Consider the following 17,401-nt stretch of genomic DNA (forward strand, 5'->3'; position numbering starts at 1 on the left):
TATATATGTATATATATATATATTGTATGTGTGTGTGTTTGTGTATGTGTCTGTGTTTGTTCCCTTAGCATTGCTTGACAACCGATGCTGGTGTGTTTACGTCCCCGTCACTTAGCGGTTCGGCAAAAGAGGCCGATAGAATAAGTACTGGGCTTACAAAAAGAATAAGTCCGGGGGTCGAGTTGCTCAATTAAAGGCGGTGCTCCAGCATGGCCGCAGTCAAATGACTGAAACAAGTAAAAGAGTAAAGAGTATATATAATAATTAGGGTTCGGCAAAGATTTGCTTTACCACATACCGAAGTTTAGAAATAGCAGCCAAAAAACCTTAGCTATTTTTTCTACTTTAAAAAGGGACTCCCAGAGAAACCAAAATACTTGAAAACAATCCACACAGGCAGAGAGGAAAAGTAATGAAAATCAATCAATATCTGGTCATTGATTTTCGTTATCCTTCCTCTCTGCCTGTGTGGATTTGTTTTCAAGTATTTTGGTTTTCCTGGGAGTCCCTTTTTAAAGTTGACTGTAGCCTCGTGACACCTGTGCAGGTGGCACGTAAAAAGCACCATCCAATCGTGGCCATTTGCCAGCCTCGTCTGGCACCTGTGCAGGTGGCACGTAAAAAGTACCATCCGATCATGGCCATTGCCAGCCTCGTCTGGCACCTGTGCTGGTGGCACGTAAAAAGTACCATCCGATCATGGCCATTGCCAGCCTCGTCTGGCACCTGTGCCGGTGGCACGTAAAAAGTACCATCCGATCATGGCCATTTGCCAGCCTCGTCTCGCTCCCATGCCGGTGGCATGTAAAAAGCACCCACTACACTCACGGAGTGGTTGGCGTTAGGAAGGGCATCCAGCCGTAGAAACACTGCCAGATCAGACTGGGCCTGGTGCAGCCTACTGGCTTCCCAGAACCCGGTCAAACCGTCCAACCCATGCTAGCATGAAAAGCGGACGTTAAACGATGATGATGATGATACACACACACTATATATATATATACACACACACACACATTTGTAGGAATTAGACACACTGTGCAAGATGAAAGACTGTACTTGTTTGGTCATGTGTAACAGATGGATGCTAGCAGCTCCCTAAAAAAGTGCCATTCACTCACAGTGGATGGAACTCACAGAAGGAGTCCTTCCCCCACCCCTATAACTATTACCTTTTTACTAATTCTGCTAGTTCTTGTTTCATCCACCCTTCAATCCAACCCATTTTCCTCCCCACCCCTCATTCACTTTCCCATACAATCATGTAACCTACCACCATCCACTTCTACTCACCTTGTGCATTATGGGGTCACCTGGGAACCTTACTGCCATTATCTATGTTTCGCAGCTCCTACTGATCATTCTCTCTCTCTCATAGCCCATCTCATTAGGGAGAGAGTTTGCTTAGATGAGATGCAGTTCGGTTTAGTGCCGGGTAGAAGCACCACTGATGCCATATTCCTGGTTTGACAACTGCAGGAGAAATATCTAGCTAAAGATAAACTTTTGTGGACTTGGAGAAAGCCTTTGACAGGGTCCCCTGTTCCCTTATCTGGTGGGTGATCCAGAAACTGGAGATTGACGAATGGTTAATAAGGGCTGTACAGGCTCTTTACAGAGAGGCCGTTAGTAAGGTTAGGATTGGCAATGAGTATAGTGAAGAATTCCAGGTAGAAAGAGGAGTCCACCAAGGTTCAGCCCTCAGTCCCCTTTTATTCATCACAGTCCTCCAGGCAATAACAGAGGAATTCAAGACAGGTTGTCCCTGGGAGCCCCTCTATACTGATGATCTGGCCCTCATAGCTGAATCACTACCGGAACTAGAAAAGAAATTTCAGGTGTGGAAGCTAGGTTTAGAATCAAAAAGGTCTTAGAGTCAATGTAGCAAAGACCAAAGTTCTAGTAAGTAAGAAAGCGAACTCATCACACACCCTCTCAGGTAGGTGGCCCTGCTCGATCTGTAGAAAAGGTGTAGGTAGAAACTCCATAAGACGTACCCAGTGTAAGCTATGGACACATAAGAAGTGCAGGAAAATTAACCGAGAAGATAGCTTTCATGTGCAGCAGATGCACAGGTGTAATAGACACCACAGATACTCAAAAAACAGATTCTATTACACTCCAGGGAGAAACTAGAAATAGTTGATAGCTTCCGCTACCTAGGTGACCAAGTTAGTAGTGGGTGGGGGTGCTCAGGGAGTGTCGCCACTAGAATACGAATAGCCTTGGCAAAGTTTACAAAGCTTGTACCCCTACTGGCGACAGAGTGAAAGGTAGATTGTATGACGCATGTGTGCGAAGGGCCATACTTCACGGCAGTGAAACATGGGCCGTGACTGCGGAGGACATGCGTAGGCTCGAAAGAAATGAAGCTAGCATGATCCACTGGATGTAACTAGGGTAGAGGTAGACCCAGGAAGACATGGGATGAGGTGGTCAAGCATGACCTTCGAACGTTGGGCCTCACGAAAGACTGAAACCTCTGGAGATATGCTATAACTGCGAAGACCCGACAAATGAAGTGGGCTCATGGCTCGCAGGACAGCCTGTTGTGCTTACCTTGGATCGTAGGGTGACCTGCTGTGCTTGAGGAGACCTATTGAGTCAGGTACGTGAACATCAAAAAATCAAATGGAAATTGTAGTTGTGATACCTGTGCCAGTGGCACGTAAAAACCACCATCCAAACGTGGCCGATGCCAGTGCCGCTTTGACTGGCGTCTGTGCCGGTGGCACATAAACAGCAGCAACCAATCGCGGCCATTACCAGCCTCCTCTGGCCCCTGTGCCAGTGGCAAGTAAAAAGCACCCACTACACTCAAGGAGTGGTTGGCATTAGGAAGGGCATCCAGCTGTGGAAACACTGCCAGATCAGACTGGAGCTTGGTGCAGCCTCCTGGCTTCCCAAACCCCAGTTGAACTGTCCAACCCATGCTAGCATGGAAAACGGACATTAAATGATGATGATTATATATATATTACTCTTTACTCTTTTACTTGTGTAGTCATCTGCTAGACTTTAGTTGAGCCAAATACTTATTCTTGTGTACTTATTCTACTCTTACTCGTTTCAGTCATTTGACTGTGGCCATGCTGGAGCACCACCTTTAGTTGAGCAAATCGACCCCAGGACTTATTCTTTGTAAGCTCAGTACTTATTCTATCGGTCTCTTTTGCCGAACCACTAAGTTACGGGGACGTAAACACACCAGCATCGGCTGTCAAGCGATGTTGAGGTGCGGGGTTTGACAAATACAGACACACAAACACATACACACATACTATACATAAATATATACGACGGGCTTCTTTCAGTTTCCGTCTACCAGATCCACTCACAAGGCTTTGGTCGGCCCGAGGCTATAGTAGAAGACACTTGCCCAAGATGCCATGCAGTGGGACTGAACCCGGAACCATGTGGTTGGTAAGCAAGCTACTTACCACACAGCCACTCCTACACCTATATATATATATACATATATACGACTGGCTTCTTTCAGTTTTCGTCTACCAGATCCACTCACAAGGCTTTGGTTGGCCTGGGGCTATAGTAGAAGACACTCGCCCAAGGTGCTACGTAGTGGGGCTGAACCCTGAACCATGTGGTCGGCAAGCAAGCTACTTACCACACAGCCACTCCTACTTACCAAACCTTGAAAATATTGTCCTTCTGGGAATGAAGAAAAGGAGGTGCTGTCCCAAGTACTGGAACTCAAAGGGCCAGTGCCAGGTTTTCATGGCGTGTAATTGACGAAATTGCAACATCCCACTGCAAGGTTATTTATTTACAGTTAAGTGAACCAAATCAATGTGAAATGGAGTGTTTTGCTCACAAACACAATGCACTGCTTGACCTAGGAATCGAAACCATGACGTTGCAATCAGGAGTGTGACACTCTAGCCAGTAAGACCATGCATCTACATTTCTAGGAATTAATGCACTAAAATTTCAGCATCTATCAGCTGATTTGGTAGAATTCCACAAGGGTTCCTTAACAGATGCTTTCCAATTGCCTGCCTACCAAAGGAAGCTCTGTTTCAGGAGCCTTTCGACCACAGAACATACATATGAAGAATCAATAAGTGACAAAGTGAAAAGTTGTAAAGCATTCTGAAAAGCCTCAGTCTCATAAAATAAACATACACATATATACACATGCAATCATGTGCATGTGCGTGCTCATCGTATACACAAACGCCTACATATATAAACAGTAATCACACACACCTACACATTTGTGTATGACAAAAACAACTTATTACATAAATACAAAACACACACACATGTAAACATGTTTAAATACACATATGCATATATATGTACATAATAGACATACTATATATATATATATATATATCATCATCATCATTGTTTAGCGTCCGCTTTCCATGCTAGCATGGATTGGACGGTTCAACTGGGGTCTGGGAAGCCAGAAGGCTGCACCAGGCCGTCTGATCTGGCAATGTTTCTACGGCTGGATGCCCTTCCTAACGCCAACCACTCCGTGAGTGTAGTGGGTGCTTTTTACGTGCCACCGGCACGGAGGCCAGGTGAGGCTGGCAAACAGCCACGATCGGATGGCGCTTTTTATGTGCCACCGGCACGGAGGCCAGGTGAGGCTGGCAAACAGCCACGATCGGATGGCGCTTTTTATGTGCCACCGGCACGGAGGCCAGGTGAGGCTGGCAAACAGCCACGATCGGATGGCGCTTTTATGTGCCACGGCAACGGAGGTCAGGTGAGGCTGGCAAACAGCACGATTGGATGTGCCTTTACTTGCCACGGCACGGATGCCAGGCAAGGCTGGCAATGCCACAATGGCAATGTTTTTGCTTTTTCGTGCCACTGCGCCTGAGGCCAGTCGGCGTGGGGTGGCGCAGGCAACGGCCACGTTATACACACACACACACACATACACACATCCACATATGCATACATATACACACATACCTGTATATACATCATGAACACATATACATAGTGGCTGTACACCTGTGACTGCAGAAGACCACTAAGAACACTGTGTACTCTGACAGAATTATACCTAACACCTGAGGCTCCACTGCTAACTAATAAGCCCAGCTCTTGATAAACCCACATCTGTAAATATTGCAGACAAAGCTTCCCCCCATTCGTTACACTGTGGTGTGTTTCCAAGCAGCTCAGCATGAAAAATGCCCTTTTCTTCAAAAGTACCCCCTCCTTTCTTCATTTCCTCCATCTGGGACAATGACAAGCTTTGCTTTTGAAACTGACCGCCCATATCTCACTTGCCTTCAAGGTGGAGGCGCAATGGCCCAGTGGTTAGGGCAGCGGACTCGCGGTCATAGGATCGCGGTTTTGATTCCCAGACCGGGCGTTGTGAGTGTTTATTGAGCGAAAACACCTAAAAGCTCCACGAGGCTCCGGCAGGGGATGGTGGTGATCCCTGCTGTACTCTTTCACCACAACTTTCTCTCACTCTTACTTCCTGTTTCTGTTGTACCTGTATTTCAAAGGGCCGGCCTTGTCACTCTCTGTGTCACGCTGAATATCCCCGAGAACTATGTTAAGGGTACACGTGTCTGTGGAGTGCTCAGCCACTTACACGTTAATTTCACGAGCAGGCTGTTCCGTTGATTCGGATCAACCGGAACCCTCGTCGTCGGAACCGACGGAGTGCTTCCACTTGCCTTCAGCAAGTACTTTACACTAACCTTAAAATGTTGTCTTTGTTGCTCTTGGGAGTAGGGGTAACGGGCCTTTCCATAAACAAATTCCCCGTAAAGAAACTGCTTAGGGGTTCTCAGATCATTTATCTGAACAAGGTGACCAGTCCAACATAAACCTCACTTGTACACCATCGTTTCAATGCTCAGCATGTCAGGCTCCCTTCAAGATGCCTTCTGTGCCTGGGGTGCGCAAGGACCAGCCAACATTCAGAATGTATCTCAGACAGCTATCTCTGATAGAGGCGTTCAAGGACCTTACATGATACCTGTAAAGGGTCCATGTCTTGTATACACCATATATATATTTATATATATATATATATATATATATATATATATGTATTCTTTCCTTTTATTCTTTTAATTGTTTCAGTCATTTGACTGCAGCCATGATGGAGCAGCATCCTTGGTTGAGCAAATTGACCCCAGGACTTATTCTTTGTAAGCCTAGTACTTATTCTATCGGTCTCTCTTGCCGAATCGCTAAGTGACAGGACATAAACACCCAGCATCAGTTGTCAAGCAATGCTAGGGGGACAAAAACACAGCCACACAACACACACCCACAACACACACACACACACACCACACACATATATATATATATATATATATATAGATATATATATTATATAACGGGCTTCTTTCCTTTCAGTCAACCAAATCCACTCGGAAGGCTTTGGTGTTGGCCTAGACTATAGTAGGAGACACTTGCCCAAGGTGCCACGCAGTGGGACACTGAACCCAGAACCATATGGTTGATAAGCAAGCTACTTACCACACAGCCACTCCAGCACCTATATATAATATATATATTATATATATATATATTATATATATATATATGTATGTTATATATATATATAACGGGCTTCTTTCACTTTCCGTCAACCAAATCCATCGGAAGGCTTGGTTGGCCTAGACTATAGTAGGAGACACTTGCCAAGGTGCCACGCAGTGGGACTGAAACCAGACCATATGGTTGATAAGCAAGCTACTTACCACACACGCCCCTCCAGCACCTATATATATATATATATATATATTATTATATATATATATATATTATGTATATATATATATATATAAACAACTTATAAATAAGGGCAAACGAAAAAATTTCTAATGCCAAATATGCCGAAAATTGGACATATTGTCCATAACCATATCATTTTTCACAATACGCATGCCACTCGAAAAAAAGCCAACAGAAATTTCTAAAAAACTCCATTATTACCATATCGGACCGATTTCAGGGTTAGTTCGTAAGAAATAATTGAGATACTTACTAAGTATATCATTTATTTCTTTGCCACATTTATCACTGATGAAGGGAGGGTTCTTATGAACTAACCCTGGAATCGGTCTGATATGGTAATAATGGAATTTTTTAGAAATTTCTGTCAGCTTTTTTTCTAGTAGCGTGCGTATTGTGAAAAATTATATGGTTATAGACAATATGTCCAATTTTCGGCATATTTGCCATTAGAAATTTTTTCGTTTGCCCTTATTTATAAGTTGTTTATAATTTTAACCATTAAAGGTATTTTTTAATATGCTGGCCATTGATAAAATTTTTTTTCGAAAAAATTTTTATCCTACATTAAATGTATATATATAAAGTACAAAGTGAGATAGGGGTTATGAGTGTAACCCACTATGGGATATCATTTATCCAATATACTGCCAGTAAAGTACCCAGAAGGCTAATACATAAATGCTAAGAATTGCAATGCAATTATTTCATTTATTGTATTATATGGGCGAAGGTATTTTATATCTTCCTTTTATATCTTTATAATTGTACTTTATAATCTCTGACGAGGCCTTGAGATATATATATAATTAACTCATTTTTAACTGCATATTACCTCAATACATCTGACTAATATGGGCATAATGAGATACTCTTATCTACGGGCTGAAACAGCTGTAAGATCCATTTTATATGTATTATCCTTATGGTATTATCTTACTTATTGATGTATATTGTTTTATTCTGTTGGATTTGGATGTTCCTATTTAATATAAATAATTAGTTAATTAATAAATTATATGAATTGGTATTATCTGGAAGTTGATGATTGAAAGAAATCTATTCCTCCAATTTTCTTATTTTGTATATATATATATACACACCACACACACAAACACATTATACACTCATATAGAGAGATAGAGCAGTGGCACCAAAGATGCTTCCTTTGAGACTACATGAGCCCAGCAACCAGCCATATCTACAGTTGATATCTTGAGACAGCTCTCCATTGTGGGCATCTGTGGACCTGATAAACTCCACAATGTAAGGGCCAATATGAAGAAAGGATGGGGTCTGGGCCTCCTCCAACACACATCAGCTTGGTCTTCACCCAAATCACCTTTGCTGATTCTTCTCTGTAAATGGTCTGCGCAAGCCTGAGCTGGTCAATCAGGTTGCTGAATAGGGTGCTATTGTCCGCATACTCAAGGTCAATGACTGAGGACACGGGTGGACCTGGTCAGTTCTATGCATGATTATGTCTCTGAGACCAGGGACCATGGATGACCCCCAGCCCCATCAAGCAAGAGCATGAAGCAAGCAAGCAAGCAAGCAAGCACATACATACATACATACAAACATATGTACATACATACACACATACATACATATACACATACAAACATACGTACATACATAAATACATATATACATACATACATTACATACATACATCCATACATACATACCTACATACTCACGTACATACATATATACATACATACATACATACATACATACATACACACACACATACATACATCATATATACATACATACATACATTACATACATACATACACACACACACACACACCACATACATTACATACATAAATACATACACACACATACATACATACATACAAACATGATTGTACATGTGACACACATGAATACATATATTCACACATACACACACACACACGCACACACACGCACACACGAAGCTATAATAAAGCCAAGCCAGTAACAGCAAGCAGTTTGTTTGTAATTATTTTTAAAGGGGTTTAGGGGTTTATATATCCTTTGTTGAATTTTTCACAAACAAATCACTTATGTAATATATAGTAATATATTAGTATCATCATCATCATCATCATTATTATTATTATTATTATTATTGCTATTATCAATATCAGCATTCTTATTATCGATATTAAAAATATATTGTGAAAATATATAATTACAAACAAAAATTACAATTTACAGAAACAAAAATGAATTAAAAAAAAAAAAAATCAACAAGAAACTATGTCATTTGAACTCACATGGTACCTACTGACAGGTCGGGTATATTTTATGTCATCATCAAGATTGCTAGCTGACAACCACCGCTGCAATTAAGGGATGGAAAACTTAACGCTATTTCTTCAGCAACAAATAAGGGATGGGTGTATATATATATATATATATATATATAAATATATTTTTTTCATTTAGAGGCACGCATGTATGTATGTATATATATGCACATATATAAGTATGTGTGTGTGTATATATGTGTAATATATATATATGTGTGTGTATAATATATATTATGTATGTATATATATATATATATATAGTATTATATATATATATATATGTGTATAGATATATATAAATGTGTATATATATATATGTACATATATATATGTATATATATATATGTATATGCACATATATAAGTATGTGTGTGTAGGTGTATATATATATGTGTATATATATATGTATATATATGTATATATATATTAAATGTGTATATTATATATGTATATTATATATAAATGTATATAATCTGTATATATATATGTATATATATATTAAATGTGTATATATATATGTATATATATAATATGTGTATATATGATATATATATATATATATATGTGGTGTGTATATATATGTATATATATATATGTGTATATATATATATATATGTGTGTATATATGTATATATATATATATATAGTTGTGTGTGTGTGTGTATATATATATGTGTATGTATAATATATATATATATATACATATATATACATATATATATATAATTGATTAAGGAAACAGAAGATGGAATAGGTATTGGTCCTTATTTTGTACGACCATCATCTCGACCCGTCCTGCTGCAGTCCCTTATGGCTGGGATCCTATGCACCATGTTTGTGTTCCATCCGTTTTGCAGCCCGGGTCCCACGAAGTACATTCATACATAAAGTCTCGCCAAAGACACAGTGTTAGTGGACATAACAATTGATTATCAATGGAAATATACCCCAACTGCAGATGATACCAGGTAGCACAAATCATGCCCAATGCTTCAGTCAACTCATCAACACACTGACTGACATATATTCATTTGTCCAAAATATTTATTTATATATGTATATATGTATATATATATATATATATATATATATATATATATCAATATAAATATATATCAATATATATATATACAAAGTGAGATAGGGGTTGTGAGTGTAACCCATTATGGCATAACATTTATCCAATATCCAATAATACATCTGACTAATACGAGTATAATGAGATACTCTTATCTACAGGCTGGAACAGCTGTAAGATCCATTTTATATTTATATGTATTGTTCTTATGGTATTATCTTACTTATTGATGTATACTGTTTTATTCTGTATTATTCTGTTTGATCTGGATGTTCTTAAATAATTAGTTAATAAATTATATGAATTGGTATTATCTAGTAGTTGATGATTGATGGAAATCTATTCCTCCATTTTCTTATTTTGTATATATATATATATATATATAGATCGGTTCTTTTTGTTTTGAAAAACATAAAATTCAGAGACGAGGCATACTCTAAGAAGTAGAGCAGTCTATATTTATTGCTGGTGAAGGCCAAAGTTTATAGGATTGCCCTGCGTTTGTTGCCATAAAGAGTATCTTTATGGCATATTATCAAAACCTAAGACTTGTTGGCCTATGGCCTCTTTAAAGTATGGAGGGGGAAAGCCGTAGGGTCTGATGCTATGCCATAAAACACCCTTTATGGTGAGAAACCCAGAGTGACCCTATAACAGGCCTCATCATATCCACTTTCTAAGCTGGCATGGATTGGAATGTTTGACAGAATCAGACCAGCTGTGGAGTTGCCCAGATTCCGGTTGCCCATTGTAATATGGTTCCTACAGCTGGAAGCCCTTCCTAATGCCAACCACTTCACAGAGAGTAGAGGGTGCTTTTGATATGGCACCAGGAATAGCACTTTTCTGTGGAAACAGCACGAGTGCCTTTATTTGGCAACGACACAGACACTTCTATGCGCCACTGGCAAAGACACTTTTACGAAGATCCTAGGAGGACTTGTACCAAACTTTTGCATTGAGAGTTACACAAATACCAGAACTGGGCGCCACTGCATAGTGCCAATGACTCCAAAATTTGCCATTAAGATGTAGGACAAAATACTGTGACAGGCTGGGCTTCAGAGGCCTACAGCTCTTCAATATCCTCCTGAAGGACCAGAGAGACTTGCATGGGGTGGATGCAGATGTCTTTAAAATAAAACTGAATCTCTTCCTCTCAGGTGTCCCAGATGAACCAACTTCACGGCAGGAGGTGCAGATGAGGGCAGCTGCATCGCACTCTCTCGTGCACCAAATGGCAATTGCTAAAAAGCATTCGTGAAGTAAAATCATGTAGCAACACCAAATGGCGGTGCCCCAGCATGGCCACAGCTCGTGAGCTGAAACTAGATAGAATTAAAAAATTCTAAAAAAATACTTTTAGTGTCACCAGCACAGGCAGTTTTACGTGGCACTAGCACAGGGGCCTCACAGCTTTTGTAAATGACACCAGCACTCACAACCCTCAAGGGAAGGACCTCTCAGCTGAAAGAGAGATGTAGGGAACATACATATATGTATGGACAGCCACAGTTTTACTCAGCTTGACAAAACACATACATATACAAATATATATATATACACACACCACATATACCATCGGTTCTAAATGCACCTTTTCTATGTTGGCATATTTAGAATGCACACATATATATGTATGTCCTTTGTAAAACCAGTGTTGGTTTGTTTACGCTCATAACTTGGCAGTTTGCAAAAAACAAACTGATAATACTAGACTCAAAAAGATATGTACTGGGTTTGACTTGCGCAACTAAGGCCTCCAAGATTAAAACATATATATATATATACATATATATATATGTATATATATATATATATACAATTATATATATATGGATATATATATATGTATATATATATATATATGTATATATAATATATGGATATATATATATATGTATATGTATATATATATGTATATATATATATGGATATATTATATATATGTATATATGTATATGTATATATATATATGTATTGTATATAATAATGTATATGTATATATGTATATATATGTATATGTATATATGTATATATATGTATATGTATATATGTATATATATGTATATGTATATATGTATTATTGTATATGTATATATATATATATATATATATATATATATATATATATATATATGTATATGTATATATGTATATATATATTATATATATAATATATATATATTATATATATATATACATATATATATATATATATATATATTATATACATACCAAGTTTTTGAGGTTTCTACTGCTCTTTCTAGCGCTTTCCTATTTGGAAACTTCTTACTGTATTTCTATATGATACACAATAAATATATAAAAAAATGTATGCACACATGTGTGTGTGTGTGTGTGTATGTATATATATATATATATATATATATATAAATGTATGCACACGTGTGTGTGTGTATATACATATGTATGTATATATGTATATATATATATTCATATATATATATATATATTTATATAAATATATATGTATGATATGTATGTATGTACATATATATGTATGTATATATATATATATATATATGTGTGTATATATATATATATATATATATATATATATATAATACTACACACACACATGTTGTAATATATATTATATTGTATATGTAGATATACAATACATATATATATAGGCAGATATACAATATAAATATATGCACATGTTTGTGTGTGTATATATATATATATGTTATATATATATATATAATATATATATATATATATATATATATATAATAATAATAAATATTAGGGAATAAATCCAAATTTACAGGGAAAAAAATCAGATTTAGGATTAAATCCAATTTATAGTAAAATATTATATAATATAATTAGAGACAAAACCACTATTTTGCAAAACAACAAGAAAGACTTAATCAATACATAAAATTTTAATAAAAAGTAAAAAAACCGCCACTACAATTGTTTCATGTCTTGATCGACAATCTTCAGGTGGATTCCGATCTTCAGTCAGTTTCAAATTATGGAGTCTCCCTCTTCTTTTTACCTGATGAATGTCATTTGAAGACATGAAACAATATTTGAAACTGACTTGAAAATCGGAAATCCACCTGAAGATTGTCGATCAAGACATGAAACAATTGTAGTGGGGTTTTTTTACTTTTCATTAAAATTTTATGTATTGATTAAGTCTTTCCTTGTTTGTTTTGCAAAATAGTGGTTTTGTCTCTAATTAATATATATATATATATCTATATATATATATATATATATATGATATATATATATTATGTATGTATGTATTATATATACATATATATACACTAGAATGGGAGAAAGCGCTAATGATCTAAGTGATATGATATATATGTAAAAAATGTAATATATAAATAAATATCTGTAAATATAAACCATCCGATCTTCTGATTACCTCATTTCTTCTAATATATATATATATATAATATTATATATATATAAACACACACATACACACATACATGTAATACACATACATTCTGCATTATTTTCATTGAGTTCTGTTTAAAAGTGGGTTAATCTCAAATGTAGTACTCAATACACGACACAAATGTGAAGTTCTATGATGATTTATTAAAACCTCAGCACAGTAAAGACAGCATCTTCAACAACAACACACAATTCAAGGCAGAGTTTATTACCAGAATGTTCCATGTGCAGCACCAGCACCAACTGAAGCAGCTTCATTTACAGCATCCCCTCTGCCTTAAGTCACTAGCAATGTTAGAGCAGAAGGGTACTACTGAAATACAGGGGTCCCGACGCATCTAAGGGGGGGGGGGCAATCTTGTTTTACCAAAACTACTGTGGCATCACATAAGCAGTCCTTGTATAAGCTGAAACTTAAAACAAACCCTAACCCTAAAACTAACCCTGCACCTTACTCTAACCCCTAACCCTAACCCTAAAAAGTGTGCACTGTAAAAACAAACCCTTTAGCATTCAGATCAATTTGTCAAAAGTAATCCTTATTTATTCACATTAAAAAAACTTAAAACAAACTCTAACCCTAAAACTAACCCCTACGCCTTACTCTAACCCCTAATCCTAACCCTAAAAAGTGTGCACTGTTAAAACAAACCCTTTAGTATTCAGATTAACAAACTCTAACCCTAAAACTAACCCCTACGCCTTACTCTAACCCCTAATCCTAACCCTAAAAAGTGTGCACTGTTAAAACAAACCCTTTAGCATTCAGATTAACAAACTCTAACCCTAAAACTAACCCCTACGCCTTACTCTAACCCATAACCCTAACCCTAAAAAGTGTGCACTGTAAAAACAAACCCTTTAGCATTCAGATTAATTTGTCAAAAGTAATCCTTATTTATTCACATTAAAAAAAGTCTATCTGATACTAGCAGTATCACCCGGCGTTGCTCGGGTTTGTAAGGGAAATAGCAATTTAAGCATTTTTAGAGAGTTACTTCCCTTATATAAACCGAGCAAAAATCATTAAAAATGCAGAAAAATGATGGTAAATTTTTTTTTTAAATCAGACTCATCGTAGACGCACGCTAATACCCAGAAGGGCTTGATATGAATCACGACTATAAGATACCCACTTTTGGTTAAACTGCACAGCAAAATGTGGGAGTAGTTAGGAATCTACATCAGAGTAGACAGACACACACAACTTCATTTTTATATATAAAGATTGTTTTGTAGCTTCAAGATAGGAAAGATATAATTGCTTATTTTTAGAATGACATTGCAGGGTAGGTGTGAGATGCTGGTTCTGGCCAGTTTGAGCATAAAATGTGTAAAATATTTGGGCCAGATACAGCCGATTTAAACACTAAAGGGTTAAAACAGACAATATTGTGGGGGAAAAGATCGGGGTAAAAACAGACGATATTGTGGGGCCCCTTACATCATTAACAGTAGTTTTGGTAAAACTAGATTACCTCCCCTCCATATCATTACATAGATTCACTGGGACCTCTGTGTTTAAGTAGTGCCAGCAGAAGCAATAAATAAGAAAAATAAACATCTTGGGACGGTCATTATGCCAATTTCAAAAGCACACATGCATTGGTTCTATTTCACTTCTATTATTATTTGTCAATATAGGCAGGTGTCACTGGGTGGTAAGTAAATCGTTTCACAACTACAAGGTCCCGTGTTCAGTCCCACAGCGTGGCACCTTGGGCAGGTGTCTTCTACTATAGCCTCAGGTCTGATCAAAGCCTGTGAGTGAATTTGGTAGATGGAAACTGAAAGAAGCCCATCTTGTGTATGTGTGCGTGTATACTGTTGGAATAATGACTCTCCTGAGATACAACAAAATCTGTTTCAACACGCAAATCCACATGAAAAATCACAAAAAGTAAATTCGAAAATGAAAGTTTGTTAAATTCATAAAAAAAAATAGGTATGAGAAAAATGAACATTAAAACGATATGTGTATGAGTATATACATATATATATATTTATTTATGCACGGAAGATGGACGTTAAATGATGATGATGATATATATATCTCTCTCTTTTACTTGTTTCAGTCATTTGACTGTGGCCATGCTGGAGCACCGCCTTTTAGTCGAGCAAATCAACCCCGGGACTTATTCTTTTGTAAGCCTAGTACTTATTGTATCGGTCTCTTTTTGCCGAACCGCTAAGTGACGGGGACATAAACACACCAGCATTGGTTGTCAAGCAATGCTAGGGGACAAACACAGACACACAAACATACACACACACACACACACACACACACACATATATATACACACATATACGACAGGCTTCTTTCAGTTTCCGTCTACTAAATCCACTCACAAGGCTTTGGTCAGCCCAGGGCTATAGCAGAAGACACTTGCCCAAGATGCCACGCAGTGGGACTGAACCCGGAACCATGTGGTTGGTAAGCAAGCTACTTACCACACAGCCACTCCTGCGCCTATATATTATATATATATATATATATATATATATATATATATATATATACCTATAAACATATTTTATTTATATACATACAACTATGCCTATAAATTTATGTATACATATATTATATATATGCCTATAAACATATATATATATGCCTATAAATTTATATATATTTGCCTATAAACTTATATATATATATGCCTATAAATTTATATATATATATATATATATGCCTATAAACTTATATATATATATATATACCGTATTTAAACATGTATAAAAAAACCTTTTTTGTCAAAAATTAAATTTAAAAATATGGGTATTTCTTATTCATGGATAGTATTTTAATCCCTTACAAAACCCTTTTTCCAAATTTTAAGCCCCCAAAAATATATTGTGTTCCTTATACACATCAAAATATGGTACATATAATTCCTAGGTCAGGTGGTGTGTTGCCTTCTTGAGCAAAACACTTCATCTCAAGTTGCAGCGGGCAGTCAGACAAATTTGGTTGTTTCTTTCCAGTATCAATACTCTACATCTTTGGTTTACTGTTTTTGAAACCTGAATGTATTTGATCTCTTACAGGACATGCAAAGGTGTCATGCCAGGTAGAAAAAAAAAATGAAATGTGAGCGTTTCCAACACCTGTTTTTCATTTTCAATCGAGGTTCCCAAGCTGCCAAAAAAAGCTCAAGACATTTGTTGTGTGTACGAAGAGGGCATTATTACAAAAACAATTTCACAGAAATAATTTTCACCCATCAAGGAGGGAAAATTCAACGTCAGATACTCTCCACATCCCAGCCAACCTGTTCTGTTTAACGAGAAACGGTTGAAAGAGCTCGTCCATTGAAAAACCCCTGCTGATCCAGCAGGGAATTGGCCCAGTATATGGAATGCACTTATGATACCTGTTTATTTACTACCCACAAGGGGCTAGACACAGAGGGGACAAACAAGGACAGACAAACGGATTAAGTTGATTATATCGACCCCAGTGCGTAACTGGTACTTAATATATCGACCCCGAAAGGATGAAAGGCAAAGTCAACCCCGGCGGAATTTGAACTCAGAACGTAATGGCAGATGAAATACCTATTTCTTTACTACTCACAAGGGGTTAAACACAGAGGGGACAAACAAGGACAGACAAACGGATTAAGTTGATTATATCGACCCCAGTGCGTAACTGGTACTTAATATATCGACCCCGAAAGGATGAAAGGCAAAGTCAACCCCGGCGGAATTTGAACTCAGAACGTAATGGCAGATGAAATACCTATTTCTTTACTACCCACAAGGGGTTAAACACAGAGGGGACAAACAAGGACAGACAAACGGATTAAGTTGA

General features: G+C 37.2%; 2 protein-coding genes across 7 annotated transcripts in view; both read right to left on the minus strand.

Moving 5' to 3' along the window:
* The window catches only part of LOC118768538, a 492,176-nt gene that overhangs the window by 64,983 nt on the left and 409,792 nt on the right, over positions 1-17,401 (minus strand). The gene's annotated exons all lie outside the window — the stretch shown is intronic.
* LOC115226758 (inositol hexakisphosphate and diphosphoinositol-pentakisphosphate kinase 2) overlaps positions 1-17,401 on the minus strand; it is a 65,380-nt gene that overhangs the window by 22,887 nt on the left and 25,092 nt on the right. For 3 of the 5 annotated variants that reach the window (XM_036515257.1, XM_029797779.2, XM_036515256.1), the window contains exon 6: positions 9,021-9,086. The exons of the other annotated variants lie outside the window; for them this stretch is intronic. In XM_036515257.1, coding sequence (XP_036371150.1) covers positions 9,021-9,086 — 66 coding nt within the window. The remainder of the gene's footprint in view (positions 1-9,020; positions 9,087-17,401) is intronic. 5 annotated transcript variants of the gene reach the window in all.

This window comes from Octopus sinensis, linkage group LG30, assembly GCF_006345805.1.
Source record: "Octopus sinensis linkage group LG30, ASM634580v1, whole genome shotgun sequence".
Taxonomy (NCBI): domain Eukaryota; kingdom Metazoa; phylum Mollusca; class Cephalopoda; order Octopoda; family Octopodidae; genus Octopus; species Octopus sinensis.